This window comes from Mustela erminea, chromosome 14 (genome assembly GCF_009829155.1).
Source record: "Mustela erminea isolate mMusErm1 chromosome 14, mMusErm1.Pri, whole genome shotgun sequence".
Classification (NCBI taxonomy): Eukaryota; Metazoa; Chordata; class Mammalia; order Carnivora; family Mustelidae; genus Mustela; species Mustela erminea.
In genome coordinates, this window is record NC_045627.1 from 5,752,541 (window position 1) to 5,779,199 (window position 26,659).

Consider the following 26,659-nt stretch of genomic DNA (forward strand, 5'->3'; position numbering starts at 1 on the left):
ACAGCATGAAGCTTAAAAGCCTGTTCTGAAAGTGCATCCCTGGCAGTCCTTTCCAATAGGGTCTCTTTTAAACCCCATGATCGTCGTGGCTGTGGGATGATTATGTCAAACCTGAAGGCAGACCTGAGCAAAGTGGCAGGTGGAGGAAAAACCACTTCAGTTAATAGATCCGGAAGCCTTGTCTGAAATACTGGGGCTCTAGGAAAAACTCGACCCATTGTTCTGTTGCTTTCTTCAGCTTCGCTTGGTTGTCCTGCTGCCAGAATTCCTAAGAAATGGCCAGGAGTGGGTGGGAGGGGAAATAAAATTAAATAACGAAAAACACAGACTAGAATCTGACGCGTGCCTCTTCGGCTGTGCCATTTTCCGCAGCGATCAGACTTTGAGTCTGTTTTCACTGTCCCTGCGGGCGTCCCAGCGGTGAAACGGTGGGTCCGTGTGTAACAGACAGGCAGGCGTGAGTGTGTACCCGAGCCCGTGTCCCGACCCCTCCGCAGGGGGCGCCGAGGGACTGCTGTCCGGGGCGCGCATGCCCAGTAGCAGCTGGTATGGGAACCCCGGGCCCGTCCACGGCGTTGTTGCCTCTGCAGCAGGGGCTCGTGTCTGCGGGAGGAGACGGGGCCTGCGGTCACTGCGAGGATGGATCAGCCCCCTGACTTCTGTAATCGGGACCGGAAGATCAGAAATGATTTCACTTAGATGAAATTTCTAAAGTGGAAAGAAATCTTGGGAATAACCTCAAGGCAAAGGCAACCGTGAATCAAGAAAACGGGAGGGTCAGGTCCAGCAGGGATCGGGACAAGTCAGTGCTCTGTCGCTGTAGCCTGGCTCTGGCCTGGAGCCACTAGGTCACCAGGGCTGGGGAGTTTCTGGAGGTCCCAGCGTAAGGTAGCCAAGCGCTGCCATCATTGTCCTAGGTCTCATCTTCTTAGAAGGTTCCTTTCCTTGGAAACCTCCAGGGATTTCTCCAGCTTTTATTCCCCAGGTAATTGGGGAATCGGCGGCCACCCCCTTTCTGTTCTCCCTTGTTCCTCCTCGCCACAGCCGTTGGGCCCCGACTGAAAAGATCGGTAAACACAGGGTTCAGCTCTGCCTCCCTTGCCTGCTTGAACTTTGCTAAACTAATGACAGTCTCCTTTCCTGTAAGAGAGGGACTTGCCTGCCGATCTCTGAGGGCTGCCCCTGCCCACCGCCTGGGGCCTCACCCACCAGCCGCCCTCCTTTTCTCTCTGGAACACTCTGTTCAGGTCTTCAGGCGAAGCCAGAGCTGACAAGTAACGAACACCCGGAGACCGTAAAGGTTCTAGGAGTTCAGAGTATCGAAGGGGTAGTTATTCACGGGCCATGTGCTGTGACCCTCCTGGAATGCTGGCAGGCATATCTCCCCGCACTTGTACCCTGTCCACTGGACTCTAACTGGGGTGCTTATTACAACAGGCCCTGGAGGCTCACTGTTGCTTCTGCACATGCCCGTCCAGAACCAGCCTCCTGCTTTATTATGTCTTTTTATTTTGACGCTTTGACCTCTTGGAGCCTTGTTGCTCCTGAAGGAACCCACCTTCCCAGGGTCAACCATTCCTAGAGAAATCAGGGCTTACCTATGAGCCCACCTTCCAGATACAACCCAACCAACCCAGAGCGCACACCCCCAAGCTCCTCCTTTATCGGCCTCTTACCCTCCGAGCTACTGTCCCACTGCCTTGGTGACCCCAAGGCCAGATGCTGGACAATGAGGGACAACATCTGTGCCCCAAGCTGAAACTTCTCACACCAGCCGGCATACCCTGCCTTGCCTGTTCCTTCCCGTAGGAACCACAAGAAATGCAACTGCTTGGAATTCTGGGAAAGCTGTACTAAAAATGTGACATAATTTGGTTATAGCCTCCTATTGGGTAGTGGGTCATGAGCTCCCTTTTCCTGCCTCTGGGAACCTAACCAAGACCGTAAGTCACAGTGCTCAACAGATGGTATAGTTGGACAAGCCGGCAGGGGTAGGTGGGGATGATTACCTGCTTTTTTCCATAGGGAACATGTATAATTATGACAATTAGCAAAAAACGCCCTTGGCTGACGATTTCCTGTCTACTACTGTGACATAGAGTATCTTCCTGCCAATGTTCCAGATTAAAACTGAACAATGTGGTTAGGCTCACGCAGGAAGACAAGGTGGGTGGGAAGCTGGGCTGTCCTGCTGGTGCTGGCCTGATCAGGAGTGGCAGATAGGAGGATGGATAGTTGGAAAATAGTGCACTCCTTTCCCTCCTCATTTCAGTTTGGTGAAGCAGGGCTTCATGGGGGATCTTGGCTTGCAAGAATTACTCAGAGAGGCTAGTGTGAGAGAGGACATTGCAGGGATATATGTCCTTAAAAATGACAGAGAGGGGCGTCGGGTGGCACAGTCAGTTAAGCATCCAGCTTTTGGTTTTGGCTCAGGTCATGATCTTGGGGTGGTGAGATCAAGCCCTGTGTTGGGCTCTACGCTCAATGCTGAGTCTGCTTGGGTTTCTCTCTCTCTCCCTCTCCATCTGCCCCCCTCTCATGCTCACTCTCTCTCCCTCTCAAATAAATAAATAAATAAATTTTTAAAAACTATGAGAGTGAATTGTAAATGATGGAGAGACAGTATTATTTATTGGGACTTAGAATGAAAAAATACATGTTTCAGAGTTGCAGTAAATGGATAATGCTTCAGAAAGAAAGCGTCCATAATAGGAGTTCCTAAGTTGGCCGGACTCCTCACCTAAAGTTTAAAATGAGAAAAATGAAATATTTTTGGTTGAGTACTTCGGCACAGCCAGCAACAGGTAGAATACAACGAAAAACTGCCTATTGAGTCAGAATCATAGGAACAAAAGGACTTGTTCATATGTGAAAGATTCTATGTCGACTCTAGAAGGCCAAGAGAAAAAATATGGTGGTGTTCCCAGCACTATTAGCGAAAACCATACCCACATAAAAGGGCCCAGGTGATAGGAGGTGGGTAGGAAAGCCGGCAGGACAGAGGGTTAGTCTGTATACTGCATGCTTGTGCCAGAAAGTAAGCGCCGTTGTGCCAGTACCACCTAGGAGCTGGGTGTTTGGACTCCTGGGGATGGCCTCTGCTGGGAGCTGGTGGTTTACTCACTTTCCTAAACTACTTCCATTATAAGCAAAGTGAGAGAAGCTGGACGTTCCACGTCCTGTCCATGACCCTGATGGAAGGGATGAACAGAGTTCACCCACGTGCGAGTCTTTGCAAAGTGTTGCAGTAAAACACGGAACTACGAAGGCATGTTGTGTGTGGGGTGTCTGGAAGGTAACCACGTACTGAATCCTTGGAACAAAAATTTATTGCAAACAAAAGTCACAATGACAGGGGCGCCTGGGTGGCTCAGTTGGTTGAGCCGCTGCCTTCGGCTTGGGTCATGATCTCAGGGTCCTGGGATCGAGTCCCACATCGGGCTCTCTGCTCAGCAGGGGGCCTGCTTCCTTTCCTCTCTCTGTGATCTCTTCCCTTCCTCTCTCCTACTGTGATCTCTCTCTGTCAAATAAATAAATAAAATCTTTAAAAAAAAAAAAAAAGACACAATGATAGTAGCAAAGTCGGCGTGACCAGAAGACTCTTCATTGCCGGACAGTGCATTTGTGGCCCTCCTGTGTGTTGGATGGCACCGTGGTTGGAGAGCCAGGAGAGCCTCACAGTAGAGGACAGGATTTCCTCCCCATCAGGGGCTCACAGCTCAGTGGGAGAGAGATAAGTAATAAGCGGAAGCCCAGGATTGGAAATTGCACTCTATTTTACAGGAGAGGAAACATTGTAATTTATTTCAATATCTCTACTGGCCTTATTAGTCTTCAGAGGTTGAGATTCTGTCGTAGATGGTTTTTAAGCAGGTATCCAGCGAGCTGACCGGGAAGTGTATATGTTATACTAGATCATTCTAAATAATCTAAATAAATGACAGTATATGTTATATGGGCAGGATCACAACCAGAGGCGTAGCAACCAACTGTCCCTCTCTCAGAAACATGTGTGGGAAGAAGTTGCCCGTCGGTGACTTGCTCTAATGACCTGAGTAGGAGCCCACAAAGGTTTTCTGTCTTGGACTTTGTTCAGGAGGACTTAAATACCAGAAAAACCGGAAGGCTCAGGTTCAGCAAAGAACACCAGCTATGTAAGGTTTACTACTCTTTTGCAACATTCTTGGTGGTTTGTAATGGATTTTAATAGAAGGTTTTAAAATAGGAGCTTTACTTTGTGATTCGTCTGGGGGTTCAACTGACTGCACTTGAGTAAATTATTCACCACTTCATTAAAATTCAGCAGCACTGAAGGCTTCCGTCTCATGCACTCAGGGCTGTCCGTTGCAAAAGAAATGCTGGGCGCTCTGCGCAGGGGCTAGTTTTCCCAGTCTGGCCTGCACCGGAAGTGTAGGCAATACCAATGGAGTGTAAATTTAACACTTTTATTTTCCATTAACCAAAATTATCTATGTAACCTCAGGAGAAGAAACAGGCTTTCAGTGAGTCATCTACATGTTGGTGATTTTAAATCTCTTAGTGGGAACATATTACTGGCTTTATGCATTTTGATAATGCATTACTGCGAAGAGGGGGAATTTGACTTCTTTGCTAGTTTGAATGCCTTTTGTTTCTTTTTGTTGTCTCATTGCTGAGGCTAGGACTTCTAGTACTATGTTGAACAATAGTGGAGAGAGTGGACATCCCTGTTGTATTCCTGATTTTAAGGGGAGAGCTCTTAGCCTTTCCCCAATGAGAATGATATTTGCTATGGGCTTTTTGTAGATGGTTTTTATGATATTGAGGAATGTTCCCTCTATCCCTATACTCTGAAGAGTTTCAATCAGGAACGGATGTTGTATTTTGTCAAATGTTTTCTGCATCAGTTGAGAGGATCATATGGTTCTTGTCTTTTATTGATGCGCTCTACCCGTGGATTGACTTGTGAATATTGAACCACCCTTGCATCTCAGACATAAAACCCACTAGTAGTGGTGAATAATCCTTTTAATGTCCTGTAGGATCCTAGTAGCTAGGATCTTGTGGAGTATTTTGGCACCCATGTTCATCGGGGCTATTGGTTGAATACCCACCATTTGCATTGATGTGGATGGAACTGGAGGGGGATTATGTTAAGTGATGTAAGTCAAGCAGAGAAAGACAATTATCTTGGTCTCACTCCTTTGTGGAACATAAGCAATAGCACAGAGGACCACAGCGGGAGGGAGGGAAATCCAAAGGGGGAGAAATCGGAGAGGGAGATGAACCATGAGAAACTGTGGACCCCGAGAAACAATCTGGGGGTTTCAGGGAGGAGAGGGTTGGGGAGGGTGGCAGGGTGTTGGGTATTGAGGAAGGCATGTACTGTGATGAGCCCTGGATGTTATACTTAACTAATGAATCACTGGACACCGCATCCATTAGTACACTAATTATGTACTATACAATGACTACCTGAACATAATAACAAAATAAAAAAAAAATTTTTTAAAGACATTACTGCAGGGGACAGGCTTAGAGCCTCGTCATGATTATCTGCATTGCTCAGAGATAAGATTTTAGTCCATGAAGAGTTGGTTAGCACTCTAATGGAAAGAGCTGTTGTCATTTGAGAGTAGAAATTACATCCTAAAATATTTTAAAACTGGACCTTTGTTTACTTTTTTTTCCTAGTAGAACTGAAATCATGTCATTTATTGGAACAGATGGCACAGAAGAGGTGGGCCGCCAGGAAATTGGTGTGTTCTACTTTTAGAAAAAATATATATATATAAAAAAGCATAATGAAGTTATGGACTTATGGGCTTTTGCCAAATCTGGCTGATTCAACTCCTCTCCAAAATTCCCACCTCGGTGGAAGGCCTCCCTGGCTTCCCTGCTTGAGTTCTATGGTCTCCTAATACTTTGACACCAACTTCGTGATCGCTTTCCAGTGGCTTCGTCACGGTCAAGGGCGATGTCCTTTCCAGAGATCTCTGACCCCGAGAACATCCCTTCTGATGTTTCGCCTCTCCCCTGGCTCTTGCTACGTGGCTGCTTTACTTGGGCCTCGTGGTCATGAGCTGCATTTCTCCTGCTTCCTTCTCTGGTGGGAACAGCATCGGCCCTGCCGTGCCCATGCTTCCTGTTCTCCCCGTGCTCCTTGCCTTGCCCACTTCCCCGGCAGCCGTGCCCAGAGCCCAGCACGGTACGGCGGGAGCCGCTGGGTGGGCGCAGCTGCTCAAAACAACCGTTCTGAACCCCTTTCAAGAATCTTAAGATTCCAGGATCTCATCCCGGAAAGAGGCACATGGGGCTGTGTGCGCTGCAGACAATCGCAGCAGGTTTCTGGGACTCTGGAGCACATTCATCAGCCGAGGGCCTCCCTGGCCAGCAGATAACCCCCGACTGTTGTGTGGACACTGTGCCTGGGAATCCCTGGGGAGGCTTTCCCTGACCACCCGTCCCTGGGCCCTATCCCACAAACTGCCATAAAACCGAGAAAATGGGGATCCACAGCGGAAGGGTTTTCAGAGTTGTTTATTTTTAAGGAGGCTATGCTGGAGAAATCTGGTTTAGAAATCACGTTTTAATCCTAATCACATATGTGAGGCTTCTTCAGGATCCAGTTTCTCTCTCTCTCTCTCTCTCTCTCTCTCTCTCTCACACACACACACACACACACACACACACACAAAGGCATTTTGTTGCCTTCTTCCTGAACTGACTTATTCAGGCGTGTTAGGCCTTTTTGTTGCCTTCTTCCTGAACTGACTTATTCAGGCGTGTTAGGCCTTTTGGGGTGAAGTGCTCGTGAAATTTTAAACGTGGTTCTCCGAGCTGCAGCCGCCTGGCTTCTCTCTTGCTGGCTCTTGTTGGATGAAGCCTGGGGAATGGCTTAATTTGGGGATGATTCAGACCTGCTGGAAAGTCAGACAGGCGTACATCCGGATCATGGGGGCCTAACGTGTTTTTTAAATGTTTGTTTGGGGGAACGTACGACATCTTGCAGCCTTTGGAAATGACAAGGGGGGGAAGTTACAGTTTCTGAATATGCTGTTAGCCACATAGCTGAGCAAGTACAAGAAAGGCTCGGTCCCGTGGCTTGGTGTGCCTTAATCTTCGTTTTCCTTTGGTGAGGTCTGTGGCTTCCTGGCGTCTCCTTCAGATGCCCACTGTCCAGCCGCCCTCGTTAGAACATTGCATGAGCAGTTTGTGGTGGAGGCAGGTGTAGACTGGTGTTTGGTACGAATGAGGGTCCCGGGGGGCGGGGGGGGGCGTGAGGGCAAGGGGGCATCAGCCTGGGGGAGGAGGCCTGTCCTCTGATGCGTTTGCCTGGCTGGTCTCAGACAGTGTTTCTGTTTCAGCCTGACAGTGGGTTCAAAACCCGGCTCGGATGTGAGGGGAAGAGCTGGTCCGATTTTGCCAAGGGCAGTGACATCCTTTGTGCAGTGTTCCCGTTGAGACTTTAGAGTATCAGACCCGAGCTCCGACTCTTTGCCTTGGTTTGGAGGGGTCGGGGTGGACAGCAGGCAGGCACGAGTTGACAGAGGTGTACTCTGCCCCACTTCCTCCTCACCTCAGTTTACCTCCTCCCCATGCAGGTTATGGCCACACCGTGCCCCTGTCGGACGGAGGAAAGGCCTTCTGCATCATCTACTCGGTCATCGGCATTCCGTTCACCCTCCTGTTCCTGACGGCGGTGGTCCAGCGTGTCACCATCCACGTCACCCGCAGGCCTGTCCTCTACTTCCACGTCCGCTGGGGTTTCTCCAAGCAGGTGGTGGCCATTGTCCACGCCGTCCTCCTCGGCTTTGTCACCGTGTCCTGCTTCTTCTTCATCCCGGCGGCTGTGTTCTCCATCTTAGAGGACGACTGGAACTTCCTCGAGTCCTTTTATTTTTGTTTCATTTCCCTGAGCACCATCGGCCTAGGGGACTACGTCCCTGGAGAAGGCTACAATCAGAAGTTCAGAGAGCTCTATAAGATTGGGATCACATGTGAGTATCGGGGACCCCGGACTCCATCCCCTTTGGCCTCTACTTGCTGCTCCATGCCCCACCTCACCTTCCAATGAATAGTGTCATTCGTAAAAGCCCTGACTGATAAATTGTCAAGCTCTTTGTGCAAAACTCTTACTGCTGAGTCTTATTTTTTCCAGGTACCTTAGAACTGCTGATCGATTTCCTACTAACGACTAATGCTATAACTGATCAATTTCTTACCAATAACGTAATAGGCATTGTAAATTAGTGTAAAAATGCACCGCCTAGAATATACCGGATTGCCAGCTTTTAATTAAAAAAATTTTCCTGCTTTTATTAAATATTTTAAGTTCCAGAAAACTAGGGCTAGGATGTAGCCTGTTCCTATTAATCATGTTCTTCAGTTTGCCAAGAAAATCATAAAAGAGTTGCGTATTTCATTTGTCCATCTGGTTCTTTTTCAAAGAAGTTAGAATATATGTGAACAATTTTCAGAATTTTGGATGTGGAAAGTAGGCATTCAAATTCAGATGGCCAGTAGTTTATCATTTTTAAACATTTTTTTAAAATTGGATGTCAGTATTGAGAGCTTAGAAACCTGTTTTCAAGAAACTCTTCATTTTTGCATAAAAATACACACACAGTCTTCCTTTCTGCCGTCTCAAGAACTTTTCAAGATTCGGCTCATGTCACGTTTCCGAGGAGATCACAGGAGGGACTCAGGCAGTCAGATGCTGTGTCCTGGCCCTGTCTTGTCGTCATAACCTGACAACATGCTTAGTTGAATTATGTATATTTTAACACCTACATTAAACCAGGGGCTCACCCAGGATAGAGACCCCAGTCATGAACCCCAGTGCTCTGAACAGTGCCCAGCTAACACACAAGTTCCAGAAATGCTTACCAAATAGTTACAAGCACGAGCTCCAGTTTCCTGTAGTTACCATAATTCTTTGTACTGTCCCCCGCATATTTGAGCACTGGCTCTACAGTAAACTAACGAGGCCTCTGTTGTTGACTGTTACAACTGTCTCCTGTTGGGGTACATTATAAACAACACCATAGTAAATATTTGTATATGTTTATATTTTTTCTACTTGGGTATCTATCCAAGAAGTAGGATTCCTGGCCCAAAGTGAATATCCCTTTCTTGGGACTCACAGAACATGCCGACCCTGCCCTTTGCAAACAGCGTTCCAGGCCTACACTCTCAGCATAGCGATCTGAGCACAGCGGTTTCGGCCCTCCTGGTCGGTGGGCCAGAGGCCTGCGGGCTGTTTTTGTGGCAGATTTAGTAGCTCCAATAAATGTTAGCTCAGCCTTTTTTTCATGTGGTAGGTAAACTATTACCCCCTTATTTTAAGGTAGTATTTTTAGGACTTGGAGAAGTTGAATGCTTCTGCGATTACGTTTGCTAGGGCTGCTTGTCTCTTGTGCTCACTGTTGTCTCATAAATTCTGCCCAACTGTCGAACTCCCTCAATTTTTTGTATAATGCTAAATCCTTACCGATCATCTTAACACTTGTTACTGTGTGAACCAGCTTGTTACAGGCGGTCTACGTAGCATATGTGCTGAACAGAGCAAATGAATATTTCAAAAGTGTATTAGATTATGAATAGGATAAAATCCTACCGCTTTTGCCTGAAACCCCTGTGGAATATTTTTGTCAGTGTTCAAGGCTTGACTAAACACTGGATAAAGGAAAAGGAAGGGAATTGTCAACTCGTCCGACAACGTCATTGCTATTTCTTATTTTTAAGACTTATTTATTTATCTTAGCGCATGCACCCTTGCACAAGCCAGGGTGGGAGAGGGAGAGAGAGAATCCCAAGCAGACCCCCACCGAGCAGGGAGCTGATGTGGGACTCCATCCCAGGACCCTGAGGTCATGATCTGAGCCAAAATCAAGAGTCCGAGGCTCAACTGCCCGAGCCACCCAGCATCCCTGTTATTGCTCTTACAAAAATACACCATGTTGATCATGAAAACTCAGTAGCCAGGCTCTCAGGATGCTAGAGCCGTGTCTCTCTGCATTCTTGAAACAATCAGCCTCCTTGTTCCTATTATGCTGCTCATTCTAGCCGGGTCACTTGTTTTCTGAAAATCCTCTGCAAGCGTTTTACCACTGGGCCATGAAATTGGGATTTTTGTTATTTTTAGTTTTCATTTTCACTTCCCTGTCCTTTCCATGATGAATTTTTTATTTCCTAGAAACTGATTTTAAATGTGTTGGAACTCACTCAGAGTCACCACTGTCCCATCACTGAATTCAAGGAACAGCACATGGCCTGAATCCACAGGTTATCTTCTATTTTGGAGTAAGAAGCTGGTGGATCCCGGTCGGGTGCGAATCGCCACACGAAGACCAGTTTCATGTCCGCGTCCATTCTCAGAGAGATTCTTATCTAGCTTCAGCTATAATTTCTACTGCAATACTTGTTACTCCTTAGTGGAAAAACTGATGAAATTCTTGAATCCTTAAGAAGGTGGCAAGCTCTGCTCCCAGCACTCATGACAATCAAAACCCTTTGGGACATGTCACTGACTTTTTTTTTTTTAAAGATATTATTTATTTTTTTGAGATAGAGGATGTGAGAGAGTGAGCATGAACTGGGGAGGCAGAGGGAAAGGGAGAAGCAGATTCCCTGCTGAGCAGAGAGCCTAATGCAGGACTCGATCCCAGGACCCTGGGATCATGACCTGAGCTGAAGGCAGATGCTTAATGACTGAGCCACCCAGGTGCCCCTGACATGTCACTGGCTTTTAGAGAGCCGCTGGTCATGAAGCAGAGGTGGAGAGCCTCTGCAGGTCACCCTTGGGGTGTGGGTGAATACAGGATGGTATTTCTCCTTACGATGCCATGTCAGCTCCAAGTTTTTCTTTTCTCAGAAATTACACCCTGATTCGGAATAATCCCAAGTTTATAGAATGTTAAGTCCTTCTTCATTTTTCTCTGGGTGGTCCCTCTTGGAGCCACGGACCTAAGAACATTCCTAGCTATTCAGAAAGTGGCGGGGAATTAGTTCAACAGCACACTGTCTCTGTCACCACTGAAGTCATCTGTGACTCGGTCCCACTGAGACGCTGTCTTTCTTCTCACCCAGGTTACCTCCTCCTTGGCCTCATTGCCATGTTGGTAGTTCTGGAAACCTTCTGTGAGCTCCACGAGCTGAAAAAATTCAGAAAAATGTTCTACGTGAAGAAAGACAAGGACGAGGATCGGGTCCACATCATAGAGCACGACCAGCTGTCCTTCTCCTCCATTGCCGACCAGGCTGCCGGCCCAAAGGAGGATCGGAAGCAGAACGAGCCTTTTGTGGGCCCACAGTCCTCCACCCACCCCGATGGCTCCGCGGGCAACTGAGGGCTTTGCTGCCTTGTCCCGGGAGCACCACGGCCGGAGCAGGGAGAAAGAGCCTTTGTCTCATTGATTTGTATGAGAATGTAGAGGCCAAGATGATCTTTTAACAGATGTCTACTGTTTGAAATATTTACAAAAAACAAAATCAAAACACCACAAAAAAAACAACATAATGGAACAAAGCAAGCTTTTACTCTGGAGGAGTGATCTCTGAGGAAACAGGATATGTACCTATAATTCACATGTGACAAAATTACCTAGACTTTACGAATAGGTAAGGATACATGAAGAAGGGTGCTGCTGTGGGTAGAAGCTGATTTTATATTTTTGATCGGGGACTTTGGGATTTGTGTTTAAATCATTTTAGCTAAAGGCTAAATAGCAACATTTATATTTAAGAGCAAAAAAAAAAAAAGAAGTATAGAGATCTGTTTTATAAATAAGTTTATGTGTACCTGTTTGCATGTGCCCATCCCAAATCATTATTTTTGTAGAATCTAACTTAAACCTACTATTTATAATGATTAGGCAACCGTTAACTGTGTACATACAAGTATAAACCTGTTTGTATCTTGTACATACAGTTTAGCCACCGGGTCCCAGCATCCTTCTTAACCCAAGATTGTAGATATTTTTCCTTTTGATTTCTCTTTGTACTCAAAAATCCAGTCGCTGCAATAAAATAAGGGAACAATACACTTGAGAGTGAGTTACTCTAGGATTCTGCTACAAAAAATGTTTCCACCCTTTGTAAGAGTACGATAATCTATGTCTCACATGTTCGTAAGCCTTTCTCCGGAGGGGAACCGCTCACGAAGAATACGGTTTGTAAAAGAAGTTACTTTGTTTTGAAAGTGCGCTGTGATTTGTAGTCACCTGGTCTGCACAGCCCAGGACGTGAACGTAGGCACCCGGAACGAACAGATTCTGTCAAATTAATCGGAGAGTTTTTACATTTACAAGCTGAAATCAATAAAAGTCATAGCTGGTCGCAATCCTATGTTTTACTGTATCAAGGAAAGCCTTCCTCTGTGTACACACGAAGTTTGTACTCCTTTACAGAAGCTGTTCAGGCAGCATTTAAATGGTGCACACAGGACACTGTTAAGAGTGTTCAAAGGTGAAATGAAAAAGACCCCGTGAGATCACTGAGCCTTGGGGAGATCTCTCAGAAATACCTCCGTGACGTGCCACCCTGGGCACACTGTTACCAGCCTGGTGCTGCTGGTTGCTGGCCTGTCTTTATTGTAGGAGAGCCCGTCTGGCCTCCGAGCAACACAGCCTTAAGAAGGAAGTACCTCGGCTCCAGAGCCCCCGTGCTGCCCCAGGTCCCCCAGAATGCCATCAGTAGACCCCTCTTCCCAGTGCTGGAGTCCATACGTGTTTTCTTGCTCTGGATCTGGGTGACATTGCCCCGTGAACACATTTCCGTGTGTGTCCCATGCTGACCATCTCCACAGTGGGGACTGCTCTTAGGTGGGCGGTGGTGATGGGGTAAGGAATGGACTAGAGACTCTTTAGCAGGAGGGACATGCATCAAGTCTGGAAAGTTCAAAGTGACCACAGCGCAGGGTGTCGCAGGATAAAGACCACAGAAGCCGTGGGTTTTACACGGGGAGAGTGTGTCTTTATGTTCCGCGCAGGAACAGAACGGATGTGCGCGACTAATCGGAGAGGGGGGCGCAAAACACAGAAGGAGAAAGAGCAGAAAGGGAAGATTCTGAATCAGGAGGTCATCAAGTCCTGCAAGGGTCAAGTTAATTTTCAAAGCATAACTTTATGAATCTGCAGAGAAGGCACTAACCCTTAATGCCCTTCCAGTTTGCCTTAGTGGTTTCAAATGGGAAGGGGGGACATGCAGAAATGGGAGCACCTTTTGCCTCCTGCTTCCTGGGGGATGCGAAATGTAAGGCTGAGTATCTTCCCTGTGCTCTGTTTTTCATCCTTGGCTGTTGGGCAGATGCTGCTCTGTGGTCCTGAGGGGGAGCCAGCTATCAGTCAGAGAACAGAAGCAGAGAAGTAGGACCTGCTGGGTGGGGCAGGAGGAGCCCAGGGGAGCAGGGAAACGACCTTGGAACCTTCTAGCTGAAGGTGAGCGAGGATGAAGCTGGCAGTGGGGGTAAGACTAGCTGGGAGATTTGGAGTCATGTGTCAAGGATAAGCACAAGGATCCAACTCTTGGGCAAGGGTGTTCTAGATTGAGTTCTTTTTTTAGGATTTTATTTTCCTTTTTAAATATTTTATTTATTTATTTGATAGAGAGTGCACAAGGAGGCAGAGAGAGAAGGGGAAGCTGGCTCCCTGCTGAGCAGAGAGTCCAGCGCGGGGCCAGAAGAAGCTAAAACAGGAAGTAGAGCAGATGAAGTTGGGCCCAGAGGACTCCGTTTATGAGGCTGTCTCTGCAGGAATCATCCCCCCAAGGGATTTAAAAGGTGATTTGTTCAAAAGCCAAAGAGGGCGGTGAGTGGCTGGGAGAAGGGGATGTTTTCTGAACAGATGGTATGGTGTGACTTAAGGCAGAAACGGGAATGACTCCATCAGTAAGACGGGGAGTTGCTTCTCTTGCCTGAAAAACAGTCGTGCCTACACTGTAGAGCCTCCTGGAAGCCTTTCGGAAGGTGAACAGGGAGATGTTTACAAATCTGGCAAAATGCTGAAATAGTCAATGCAAAGCTTTTTTAACCCTTTAAAATTACCAGTAGTACCTCTTAAAAGCAGCAGGTATTTGCTTAAGAGTTCATTTTAAGTTGGCACAAGCTTGGCCTGGAAGGGACCCGAGGATTCTCTGTCTCTCACTCAGAAGGCCGTGAGCAGAGCTTCCTGACCAACTGAAAACCTCCTTACAGGGCTGAAACGGAAATCACACAGAACTTACCATGCATTTGACTCCCCTGGTACCATTTTCCATCTGTCTCTTTTCACACACACAGAATTTTCCCTGTAGTGGTGTATTATTTTCCGAGAGTTCTACTTGTTGGAAATTTGGTACATCCAAGCCTTTGGTGTGAAGGCAAAACAGGAAATGGTTTGCTGACGACAATTTTCCAAACATCTCACTTATCTAATAGGAGCTGTTGGGCAAACTCAGCTTTTGAAAACACAGTAAGGAGCCCAGAAGTAGGTAAGAACGTTTTTACGTATGTTTGCAGCCTCGGGTGAAGCACATGTAGGAGGAAACGAGCCCCTCCTCGCTTCCCTCCTCAGCTTTGCACACGGTTCTAGTAAAATACTCTGGTTTGCACACGGTTCTAGTAAAATGCTCTCGTTTGCACACGGTTCTAGTAAAATGCTCTCGTTTGCACACGGTTCTAGTAAAATGCTCTCGTTTGCACACGGTTCTAGTAAAATGCTCTCATTTCCACCCCACTGACAAAGGGGAGCGCTTCCACCCAGCTCTCAAATTTTGAGTGAGCGCCCTTCTCATAGTTTTTAGGTGGCAAGATATTAAAAGGCATGGTGCACATTGGCGGAACCCGCTGTGCAATCATCAGGCAGACCCAAGTCAGCACCGGATCTCTGTCCCTTAAAAGCATCCACGGATCCTGCACCGTCCACCCTGGCCTCCTGGGCCACTCAGAGTCTGGGGACAGTTTGCTGCCAGACCACCCTTCTGCATACTTAAAAAAAATGGCCAAACACTATCTGACAACTTTCTCCCTTAACTGCAGGCTTTTCCATTCTGAGTGAAACGGCAGGACACGCTCAGGCTAGCACAATTGTAGAAATGTGAATACTTAATGAGGAAAACGGATTTTCCACATTGGTAAAACTTTGCCCAGCTGCCTGTGTGTGGTTTGTGGGTCTGAGGGCCCTGTGCCACCTGCTTTGAGAACCACATGCTAACCTAGCAAGTGCGCTGAGAGGAGCCGAACATGAAAGACAGACTCAGACACAGAAGAAAAGAACTGCCTTCTACAGCCCTCCCCGGAGGGGCAAACAGCCCCCAGGACAGCACACTCTGTTGTTGTTGTTGTTGTTAAGATCTTATGAGAGAGCTTGTGTGCATGAGTGGGAGAAGGGGCAGAGGGAGAGGGACAAGCAGACTCCCCACTGAGCAGAGAGCCCCACACAGGACTCGATTCCAGGACCCCGGGATCATGACCTGAGCCGAAGGCAGATGCTTAACCGACTGAGCCACACAGATGCCTCCAGAACACTTTTTTAAAATGTTATTTCAACATTGTGATTTTTATAACAATGTTAAACTATACTTAATATATTCTGTTTAAGGAGATGAGTAAGTGAAGATGTAGTTCCATACAAAATGATTAAAATTAGGCGGTTTCTTCTAAAGATTTTATTTTTCAGTAATCTCTACACCCAGCATGGAACTCGAATTCTCAGACCCGAGATAAGTAGTCACATGCTCCAACCACTGAGCCAGCCAGGCCCCCCATGAAGAGACTTGTTTTTCAAATATAATTTCCATTGTCTGAAAAACTCGCTTAGGCTAAATACCTCATTTTCCAACATGAGGTAGCAAGTTCATGAGTGTATAGCCTTGCTACCATTTACCTGACTGCTAAAATCTCCTGTAAGTAAATTAGACGTTATTTATTTTTAGTTGGAGAAATTGAGCTTTGAGGGTCTTTTTTAATCCTCTTCCATTATTTATATGTTGTGACTATATATATAGTCACAACATATACAAAGTGCATGATCATATATATATACACACATATACAAAATATATATATACAACATATACAAAATGCATGATCATATATATATAATATCATATATATGGTATATATATCATATATATGATCATGCATTTTGTTTATTTTTTATTATTTATTATTATTATTATTATTTATTTCCATTTCCAAGTAATGACTGGAAATCCCAAGTCCACTGGCAGTGAGATATTTAACTTACTTACCAGTGAGTCCATAAGTGCTCAGAGACATCAGCATAATTTACCTGAAACTCTTGCATTACTTTGTTCTTGCTCTGTGTAAACATTATTGCTTTAAATTGCTGCATTAATGTGGGAAGTGTGCCCTTTTTTATGGACTCCCTTGAATAATGAAAGCCTTCCTCTGTGCCCTTGCTACTAACTTGGTACACCACATGGCGACTGCAGTTTTGGACAATGTGACCGTAACACTGGGACCAAGCTTGTTGCCACCCACTGGGCAGTGACCAAGCCAGATTTTAAAGGTCACTGCATAATCTGTGGCATGTGAACTAGTGGTTAGAACTCTGTAATGAAGTAAAACAGTAGACTTTTTTTTTTTTAATTAATCAGGATCTTATTTTCCCTGGGCTGCTCCCTATGAATTTGGGGAGCTGAGAAAGAGACCAGGCTGCCCCAGAGAACAGCAGAGCCCCGGGCCATGCCAGGCATTGACTCCACATGACCCTGTTGGTGATGCCTAGGAAAGGGCACTAGCCAGAGAAGGACAAGCCCCATGCATCGGTCTGCAGGAACTTGGCTGTGCCACTGAGGACATATTTCAGATCATTGTGGAGGGACTTTAAGAAAAGAACCAAATAGGGGTGCCTGGGTGGCTCAGACAGTTAAGTGTCTGCCTTCGGTTCAGGTCATGATTCTGGGGTCCTGGGATCGAGCCCAGTATGGGGCCCTCTCTGCTCAGCGGGGAGTCTGCTTCTCCTTCTCCCTCTGCTCCTTCCCCTTCCCCCTCTCTGTCCCTCTGTTCATCACCCATTCCCCCTGCTCTCTCTCTTAATTAAATAAATAAAATCTTCAAAAAAAGGAAGGAAAGGAGAGAGGAAGGAAGGAAAGAAAGAAAGAAAGAAAGCCAAATATCTTGCATTTGAAATGGTTTCTTTCTGTTTCTCCAGTTTTCATGGCTATATCTAAGGCAGAAAGAAAAGAGGTGTTTTATGCATGTTGGGCAGAATACAGGTCAAGTGATCACCCTGGTCGTAAAATGGTAAAATCATGTGTGTTTATTTCTCTGCGTACAGAGCGTGTGGGAATCCATGTCGGTAAATCCCACTCGGAGCGTCCACCTTGCTGGAAAGAGGTGCGTGTGAGTGTCCTCTCCTGACCATTTTGCCTGTGATCTAAGGAGAAAGAAGGACGCTATGGAGAGTTTGCTGCACAAGTTATACGCTATTGTTCTAGCAAAGAAAAAAAATCCAATGTCAGCTTCCAAAATCATCTGAGAGCCTAGACTTGTTTTGTGTTTTTCTTTTTAATTTATTATAAGCAGTGACTGAAAATTAGTATGATGACCAAACTATAAATAACTAAATATAACACCCATTTTACTTATAGGCAAATAGATGGAATCTCCGATGAGTGTGTGAAAAAGTCAAGATAATTTGACATCATTTGCACACTTAAGTTTTGGACTCTCCCTACCAGTTTTTTTGCACGTGGCTCAACATTCCCCACCCCCTTCCCCAGATCACCCGCGGGGACCCCAGTCCATGTGAAGAGACTGTGAAGGGGGAGGTCTCCCCTAGTCCGGTTCTTTTTTTTTTTTTTTTTTTTTCTTAAAGATTTTATTTATTTATTTGACAGACAGAGATCACAAGTAGGCAGAGAGGCAGGCAGGGGGTGGGCGGGGGGAAGCAGGCTCCCTGCCAAGCAGAGAGCCCGATGTGGGGCTCGATCCCAGAACCCTGGGATCATGACCTGAACCGAAGGCAGAGGCTTTAACCCACTGAGCCACCCAGGTGCCCCTCCCCTAGTCTGGTTCTAAAAAGAACCAGTTCTTGTGGGAGCAGGGGAACCTAAGGGCTGTCTGCAGGTATGACAGCTCAAGGGTTACGAGGGGGTATTTCCAGTGGTGGAAGGAGACAATGAATAGAAAGGAAGGAACCAGCACCTGGCACTTAGCAGCAAACATTTTCATGACTGTTAGCTGCTACCATGAAAGCCAATTTCGGGGGCACTGGGTGGCTCAGTCAGTTAAGCATCTGACTCTGGGTTTCAGCTCCTGTCATGATCCCAGGGTCTGGAGATCGAGCCCTGTGTGGGGCTCAGCGCTCCAGGGGGCATCTCCATGAGGATTCTCTCTCCCTTTCCCTATGCCCCTCTCCCCCCCACTCACATGCACTCTCTCTCTCCAAAATAATAAGTAAATCTTTAAACAAAAACAATTTTAGGCACTTTACTAAAAGACAAAATGCTACCTAGTGCTGTCGAAGTTAGTACGTGGTACAGCTTCTCAAGGAATTCACCTGTTCTTTTTTATGGAGAATAAACCACGTCAATGAACAATACGGGGTCATGAAATTCCAGTGCTATGTGGGGTCATGCAGGTGGAAAATGATCATGAACGCAGAGGAAGTGGTTCCTGGGAGTTGGGGTGGATGGTGTCAAAAATCCAGAAACAGGGAAAATTGAGACCAGATAAGTAAAATCGTATTTAGTCAGAGTTTACTGTGCCTGTAACAACAGTTTGCAAACTGGGAGCTTTCAAACCCAGAGCTGATATGAAGCTCAGGGGCGTGATGTTACAGAAAGACTTAGAAAGTGGAAAGGAGGGAGTTGTTTAGCCTTGACAATGAGGGATCAGTCCAGTGGAGGGCTCCAACTGGCAGGGGGTTGCTTAAAAGCAGTTATCTTATACCAGTTTAGCAAACAAATAAATAGAGAAGAACAATTAAAGTACAGGCTGAGAAGGGAAGATGAGTTTGGTGGGTGATTATGTTGGGGTTGGTGTAGTGCTGACCTTCCAGATTACATGAGATGACGTGTGCAGAAAACCAGTACGGTGCCTGACATTTGGAAAGGAGGTGTCGAGACAGAAAATGGTCCAAGTGCCAACTGCTAGAAAGCTCCAAATGAGCAAAAAAGAAAAAGAAAAAAAGGACACTGGCTGTAGCTACAAGGTAGACATGTTGGCTTTATGAAAGCAGAAGTGGGATAAAGAGATGAGAGGTTCTCAGGGTGGATACCCAGACTGGCAGAGCGTGGGTCCTAACATCTATTACATGGTGAGTTGGATAAACATTTTATTTTATTTTTTAAAAATTTCATTTATTTATTTTCCCAGGGCAGGGGGCAGAGACAGAGGGAGAGGGACAAGCAGACTCCCTACTGAACAAAGAGCTCAAGGCAGGGCTCAGTCCCAGGACCCCGAGATCATGACCTGAGCCTAAGGCAGACACTTAACTGAGCCCTATTTAAATAGTATACATAAATAATCAAAAACAAAAGACATATGCCTACCTGTATATTCTGAAATATTTAGCCATAATCTAAATATGGGGTACCTGGGTGACTCAGTGAGTTAAAGCCTCTGCCTTCAGCTCAGGTCATGATCTCAGGGTCCTGGGATCGAGTCCCGCATTGGGCTCTCTGCTCAGCAGGGAGCCTGCTTCTGCCTCTCTCTCTGCCTGCCTCTGCCTTCTTGTGATCTCTCTCTCTCTCTCTGTGTCAAATAAATAAATAAATAAAATCTTTTAAAAAATACATTTATATATTTTTGCATCCTGCATAGAATTCAAGTTTTACGTACACGTGATATCTAATGCCAATTTATTTTATTCTGATGTGGCTAGAGTCTTAATTTTAGGAGGCTAATTTGGTAAAAATGATGGCTAATTACAGAACCCACTGCATCTACAGCTGTTTTATAGTAATACATTAGATGACACATTTTATTTTTATCTCACCCCATTCACTGGTGAAGGTTATTGGTCAAATGTATCCAATTCCAAAATCATGTCTCTGTCCAAGAGACCCCACAGGCTAAGTGTCAGTGCTGTGACTGCCTCGGTAAACCCAGATTTAGAGGTAGCTCCCCCACCTAGGTCCTGACTTCAGAGGCGGTGTGAGACCTGATCCCAGGGAAGATCATTTTCAAATCAGTTACCACGAGGGAGAGAGTATCCCACATAATTCTCAAACAACATTCTCTTGCATCTGTTTAAATGCGGCAGTTTATGACCTCCTCTGTCCAGACCATAACAAACAAGCTAGCAACTAGGATTTTTTTTTTTTTTTAAACTGGCTCTTGCTGCACAATGATAATCAATGCTTAAACAGTTACGCTGGGACTATGCAGAGACGATAGTGCTGTCTGAATCATCAAAGAAAGATGAAACAGTCTGCGCTAGAGTAGTTTTGCAGGAACTTTCCTGTGCACTGATGCTTTGATAATGACTGGTCTTAATTACCCCATTAAATTTATATACCATTTCCCAACTGCATCTTCATACAATAGGAATACAAATACGCACTCCAGTGAACACTCCTTAAAGTTGGTTGGTAGGGCAATGTTTCTGAGTTTCTTTCTTTTAGTGGATATCTGTAGGTGAACATCCCTGAAAGGAAGACACTGTATTTCCACTGTAGATACGCCAAGACATCAGGAGGTGTATTCTTGCTCCTCTCAAAATTCTAGATGTGTGTGTTGCGTGATACCAGATGGGCTACTCATCTCTGAGCATTTGAATTTATCCCTCCCTAGCATGAAATGAGGACCAGTGATCGCCACATTCATCAGAAACATCATCAATCAAAACGAATTAAATTCCCATCAGATATGTTTATAAGGAGTGGTAATTGATGGAAAAATAAGTTATTTTTTTGGTGAAGGGCAAAGCTAAGGGGGGTTATTGAAAGGTGGTGGCATTTAGGTCAGAGGCCCAGCCTTGAAGTAAGGCGGGGATATTCTTATTTTAATTATTTTGATCTTTAGTGTGAAAATGAAATGTCCCTGTGAGGGCAAATATCCTGGTTGCCAAGAAACCCAAGACGTCTGCATTTCAGATTTTATCCTAGGAGCCTACCTTGGAAAGGATTACAGAGATCAGATGTCCTAACTGGGGACCGAACTGGGAGAGAGTCTGATGCTGTTCTTTGCAATTTTTTTCCAAGAAAATTCCCAAGCTTTTCTTTGCCCCTTCACGTCTCTGAGTGGATCAGATTCAACAGGGCGACACAGACCATGCTGTCCTCACTGTGCTTGGCCTGGATCATTCTTTCCCTGATCCAGGCCAGCCTATGATTCCCACTGAGCCTGCAGTTTTGAAAGGACTGAGTTGTTCCTTCGCAAAGCAGCCCCTAATGTGAGACAACGTATCACACCAACCCTGAGTTTTCAAATGAATGGAGAGAGAGTGGAAAGAGAATGAAGGATGTTCAAGTGACAATAGGTTGAGCTAAACCAGCACATCCTGAGATTAGGAATCTGGACAGACCTGCTGGGTTACAGGAACAGCCAATGCTGTCCAGAAGTAGGTCAGAAACCAGAGGCTTGATGTCGAAAAGGGATGGTGGGACCTAAGTCTTATGAGCAAAAAACCTGAAGCAAAGTCAAGGTCTGTCTCTTCATTTAAGAGCAAGCAGAGTAGTGACAGAATTCCAGCCAGTCCCTACCAAACAGACTGTCGGCAAGGTGAGCCCAAAGTTGTGGCCTCTGTATAGTGTCAGTAAAAGTACTTAGGTGTATTAGGGGTAGGGTGACCAGTTGCCCCAGTTTTCCTGGGACTGATGGTTTCCCTGAGACGTAGGACTTTCATTGCCAAAACCGAGACAGTCCTGAGAAACCTGGAAGGTTGGTCACACAGACTGGACTCATTTGTTCTCTCACAAGCGTTCACTGAGATCCTGGATGGTGCCAAGTATATTACACTAAACACTTGAACAACCAAAGGACGCTATCTTCAGAAGCTTGCACTATGGGGGCCCAGAGGCAGGGACGCAACAACACCTTGGACTACCCAGGGCCCCTGTCTTGGGCTACCCAGGGCCCCTTCCGGGACCGAGACACTGCCTCCCCCACCCTGTGCCTGCAGTGTCACCAGCTAACGGCCCGCTGCTGAGTCCTTCAACTGTTGTCCTCTGCTGGAAAATGCTGCCTTGCCCAAGGTGGCATCTCTTCGCTGGAATCTATCCAATGACAGTCAATGCCAGGTTCGAAGGCCCAGCCCTCTGGTGCCATTGGGGATACATTCCAAGGGCCCTCCTCACCTCGGTGAGCGCCCTGCAAGCACTCACCAGCACGGGGTTCACAAGTGGACTCCAGGGTGTCCGAGCCGGTCTCCCAGGGAAGCTGGCCAGGGACCAGCGACGAATGCAGCAACAGGGCAGGGTCATCGGGAACAAAGATGCAGAGGGCTCTGGGAGCCTCTGAGACAGATTTGACCTAGTCAGGGGTCAGGAAGGACCAGGAGTTCACTTACATGGACAAGGAGGGGCTGACGGTCCAGCCATGGAAGGGACAATAAAGTTGATCCCGGGAGATGAGTGTGGCCCCAGCAGGGACAGTAACGGCAGGGTTGGGGGTGGCATCTGCTAGGAGCTAAGGCTGGAGGGGCAGACCCGAGGGGAAGTGAAGGAGCAGCATCTGTGGCCAATGAGCAGAGACAGGTGACTAAAGGGGACTGAAGGGTTCTAGGCTGGTGAATAGGAGGATCCCGTCCAAGTGCAGGAGGTCAGACTCACTTAGCTGAGAGCTGGGAGAAGACTGGGAGCCGGCGAGCATGCAGACAGGAAGCTGTTCTCTTTCTAGCTGGCGTTGTGCCAAGTACAATAAATGACGTCAGAAAACTGGGTCAAGTTTTCTGATTGACACCAGAGGTCTTCCTCCAAGTAGAACGTGGACGGGCCCCTGGCTGATGAAAAAGCACACGCAGACCAAGAACTGTTTGTTTGTTGCCCAAATCACAACCGAAAAAGTCAAGTCAGATCATGTTACATAGCAGAGCGCAGTGTTCATTGAATGAAAAATGACAAGATCTAAGTCTCCTTATGGATGGTGAGTGTGTCCATGCACTGTATGGTAATTAACGCCTGCGGCATTTCCGTGAGATAGGTCGTAGGTCAGTGTTACTGTCTCGGTGGAGGTAAAGATGTTCCAAAAATCCCAAGATAGCTTTATCCGTAGAAGTAGACGGTGGGGTGTTGGTTGAGCTGACACATTTAGACTTAAGTGATGTTTTGCCTAAAGGCTTCTTTCCCTTAGTGTTGATGATGACGTGGCCGTCTCCAGGCTGAAGAAACGGAAATTTACCTTGTTACATCTTTGGATCTGATTAGCTCTTCCAACTCCTCTACTTCCTGGAAGCCGAATCAAAGAACTGTCATCTTTTTCTCTCTAAAGGAGGCATTATTCAGTTTTCTGAAAAACTCTCTCATCTCTGTACCCTTCATACTTCTCTTTACAGTAAGTTTCTTTCCAAGAGAAGGCAATAAAACTCTCATCGAATACCCTTAGAGTGTGTTAATTTACCTATTGAAATGTAAGCCTTGGGGCACCTGTATGACACAGCCAGTTGAGTGGCTGACTCTTGATTTTGGCTCAGGTCCTGATCTCAGGGTCTGGGATGGAGCCCCAGGACGGGGTCCATGTTCAGTGTGGAGTTTGCTTGGGTTTCTCTCTTCCTCTCCCTTTGCCGCTCCCCCTCCCAAATAATAAATAAATACGTCTTTAAAAATAAATAAATGTAAGCCTTCCTTCAGTAAAGCAAAATACAGGTATCTTTTTTTTTTTTTTCCCATGTAACTTGAAGCTCAAAGTATGTTATCAGGTCTACAGATTCGTGGCTGCGATGGAGAGGAGCGTGTTGGCTTCCAAGCCACAGCAGCTTCTGTGTGAATCCAGTTTCCTGTCGTGGGAGAGGAGAGGGTCCCCCCTCATCACCACCCTCTGCCTCTCTCCCCAGAAGGCTAAGATGTCCTTCCGTGAGGTGTTTGAAGATAGGTCACCATGCTCTATTTCAGAAGAAAACCCCACCGTGGCAGAACGGAAGGCTGAAGTTTCTGTCAGCTCTTCAAATCGCATCATCTCCATTCGAGACCAAGATTTGGAACGACTGTGGCATCTGCCTCAGGGTGTTTGATAAGGTGAGCCGGTAACCTGTCCTCCTCATTATGCTGGGAACCTGAAAGCCCTGAGAGCTGTGAACTCACTTTGTTGACACGGGGAAGAGCCTCCAACGCGGCGTGGTCACTCCACAGCCCAGGGAGGCAACGCTGGGACTGTCACATCCACTTTCCTTAACTCAGTGTCTGACCTGAGCTAAAGGAATTCTAAAGTGGGGGGGGGGAATCTCATTGTTATTATCAAAATCTAGAGAGGCATTTTAGGATCAATGTGTAGACAATATCTGGGCAAGAGATACGCTTGTATTGTAGATAAAGGTAAGCCAAGAAGATAAATGTAGGGGAGACGCCAAGGACTTTTGGAGCCCTTTGAAATGCTGAGGTGACCTCTCATGACTTCTGCTCACAGCACTTCAATGCTGACTTCTGCTTAAATTGGCCATAAATTTGATTCCTTCCTTCCTTCCTTCCTTCCTTCCTTCCTTCCTCTCTTAAGATTTATTTATTTGTTTGAAAGGAGAAAGAGAGTGGGTGTAGGGGTAAGGGGCAAAGGGAGAGGGAGAGTCTGTTACTCCACATGGAGCGCAAAGCCTGATGCAGGGCTCGATCTCACAACCTGGAAATCACGACCTGCACCAAAGCCAAGAGTGGGATGCTTAACTGACTGCGCCACCCAGATACCCCCACAAATTTGATTTTTTAAACATAGATGAAGCTCACTTCCTCAACATCTCTGACATGACTTTCTTTTCTCAAGTTTATACTGTTTCACAACCTCCTGAGGAGGTCTGACACTTTCACAATCGCAGGGGACATAATTTAAAATGAGGCAGAATCTTCAGATGATGGGAGCTCTTTGTAGGCTTTGCCACAGGCTCTGTGGGGGGTCTGAAGCTTAAGTCTAACTAATAAAGCTCCATTTTCTCATCCCTGGCTTTGCCTTCCCTTCTTGTCTTTTTTGTTTTTTTAATTGAAATGTATTTGATGTGTAACATTGTGTAAGTTTAAGGGGTACAATGTGTTGATGTGTTACCTTTACCTATTACAATATTATTGCCATTATAGAGTTAGCCAGCTCCTCTATCACACCACATAATTACCATGTCTTTTTCTGTGGTTGGAATAATTAAGATCTAATCTCTAAGGAAGTAAAAGTAAACTTGGAATTCTGTATCCAGGAAGACATGGGGCTCCTGGGTGGCTCAGTCCGTTAAGTGTCTGCCTTCGGCTAAGGTCATGATCCCAGGGTCCTGGGATGGAGTCCTGTGTCGGGCTCCCTGCTCAGTGGGAGTCTGCTTGCCCTTCTCCGTCTGTCCCTCCCCACCGCACTTGTGCTTGCTTTCTCTTTGTCAAATAAATAAATTTTTAAAAAATCTAAAAAAAAAAAAATTGTATCCAGGAAGATAGAATGGAGTATTTTCTCTCCTTATTCTTCTCACTAATTATAGCCATGGACATTACATGTAAATGAAATAGAAGACTGAACAGTGGAGCCAGGATGACATGGCAAGAAAACATCACAGGGAGAAAAGAACTGTGGTCCCATTTCATCTATGCCATCAAAGGCAGATTGGGAAGCCTAGACTTCACTCCTCACAGGCGATCATGAGGTACCCCTAATGCTGTCATCCAGGTAATGCAAGAAGAGGGGATGGCACACCAAGAAGTAATGAACCTTCTCTCCCACCCTCTTCCTTCCCCTCCGACAGTATCAGTAGAGCCTGACTTCCACCTGACAGGTGCCCCTCCCGCTACTGCTGGGATGGTGTCAGAGGAGACTTAGGACAGGTCAGGACTTTAAGCACCACCCATGGTAACAGACCACTCGCACAATGGCGTCAGTGGAGACCACGTGGAAAGCTAGAATTCCCACCCCATCTAGAGGTAACTTTGAGCCCTCTTCCTCTCAGGTGTCAGTGAAGCCAAATGGCAAACCTGAACTTGTACCGCCTTCTGTGAGTAACAGGGCTGTGTCCCTCACCTTCCCCGCCTAAGCTGTATCAGAGAAAGCCAACTAAAACAGAAGGTTTAAATAAAATTCATATTATAGAATACAAAAATGTACAGGTGTTAATTGAAAAACACTCACACCAAGAACTCAGAAGATCTCAAACTGAATGAAAAAGATTCATCAATGACAACATGACACAGATGTTAGAATTATCTGAAAAAGATGTTACTGCAGCCATCATAAAACTCAGTTAAGAATATACCTGAAACAAATGAAAAAACAGAAAGTCTCAACCAAGAGGAGAATTTCCTCTACTTGATAAAAAAGCATATACAAAAAATTTTAAAAACCTGCAGCTAATGGTATGCTTAATAATGAAAAACCAAATACTCCCCTCCTAAGATCGAGAATACCAGGATGTTTGCCATCACCACTTTTATTCATCATAATTTTGGACAACATACTGGTGTTCAGTGCAATAAGGCAAGAAAAGGAAATAAAATGCGTATCTAAAATGAAAAAATATAACTGTCTCTATTTGAAGATGACATGTTCTACATAGAAAAGCCTAAGGAATGTACAAATACTTTATAGAACTCACAAGCAAAAGAAGGAAGTTGGACCTTT

The 26,659-nt window shown here is 46.0% G+C and overlaps 1 protein-coding gene across 1 annotated transcript in view; it reads left to right on the top strand.

Moving 5' to 3' along the window:
* The window catches only part of KCNK1 (potassium two pore domain channel subfamily K member 1), a 43,081-nt gene extending 30,759 nt beyond the window's left edge, over positions 1 to 12,322 (top strand). Inside the window, exons 2-3 of the mRNA XM_032313011.1 lie at positions 7,584 to 7,979; positions 11,071 to 12,322. Of these exons, the coding sequence (XP_032168902.1) occupies positions 7,584 to 7,979; positions 11,071 to 11,330 (656 nt within the window). The 3' untranslated portion in view covers positions 11,331 to 12,322. The remainder of the gene's footprint in view (positions 1 to 7,583; positions 7,980 to 11,070) is intronic.
* Positions 12,323 to 26,659: the final 14,337 nt, after the last annotated feature.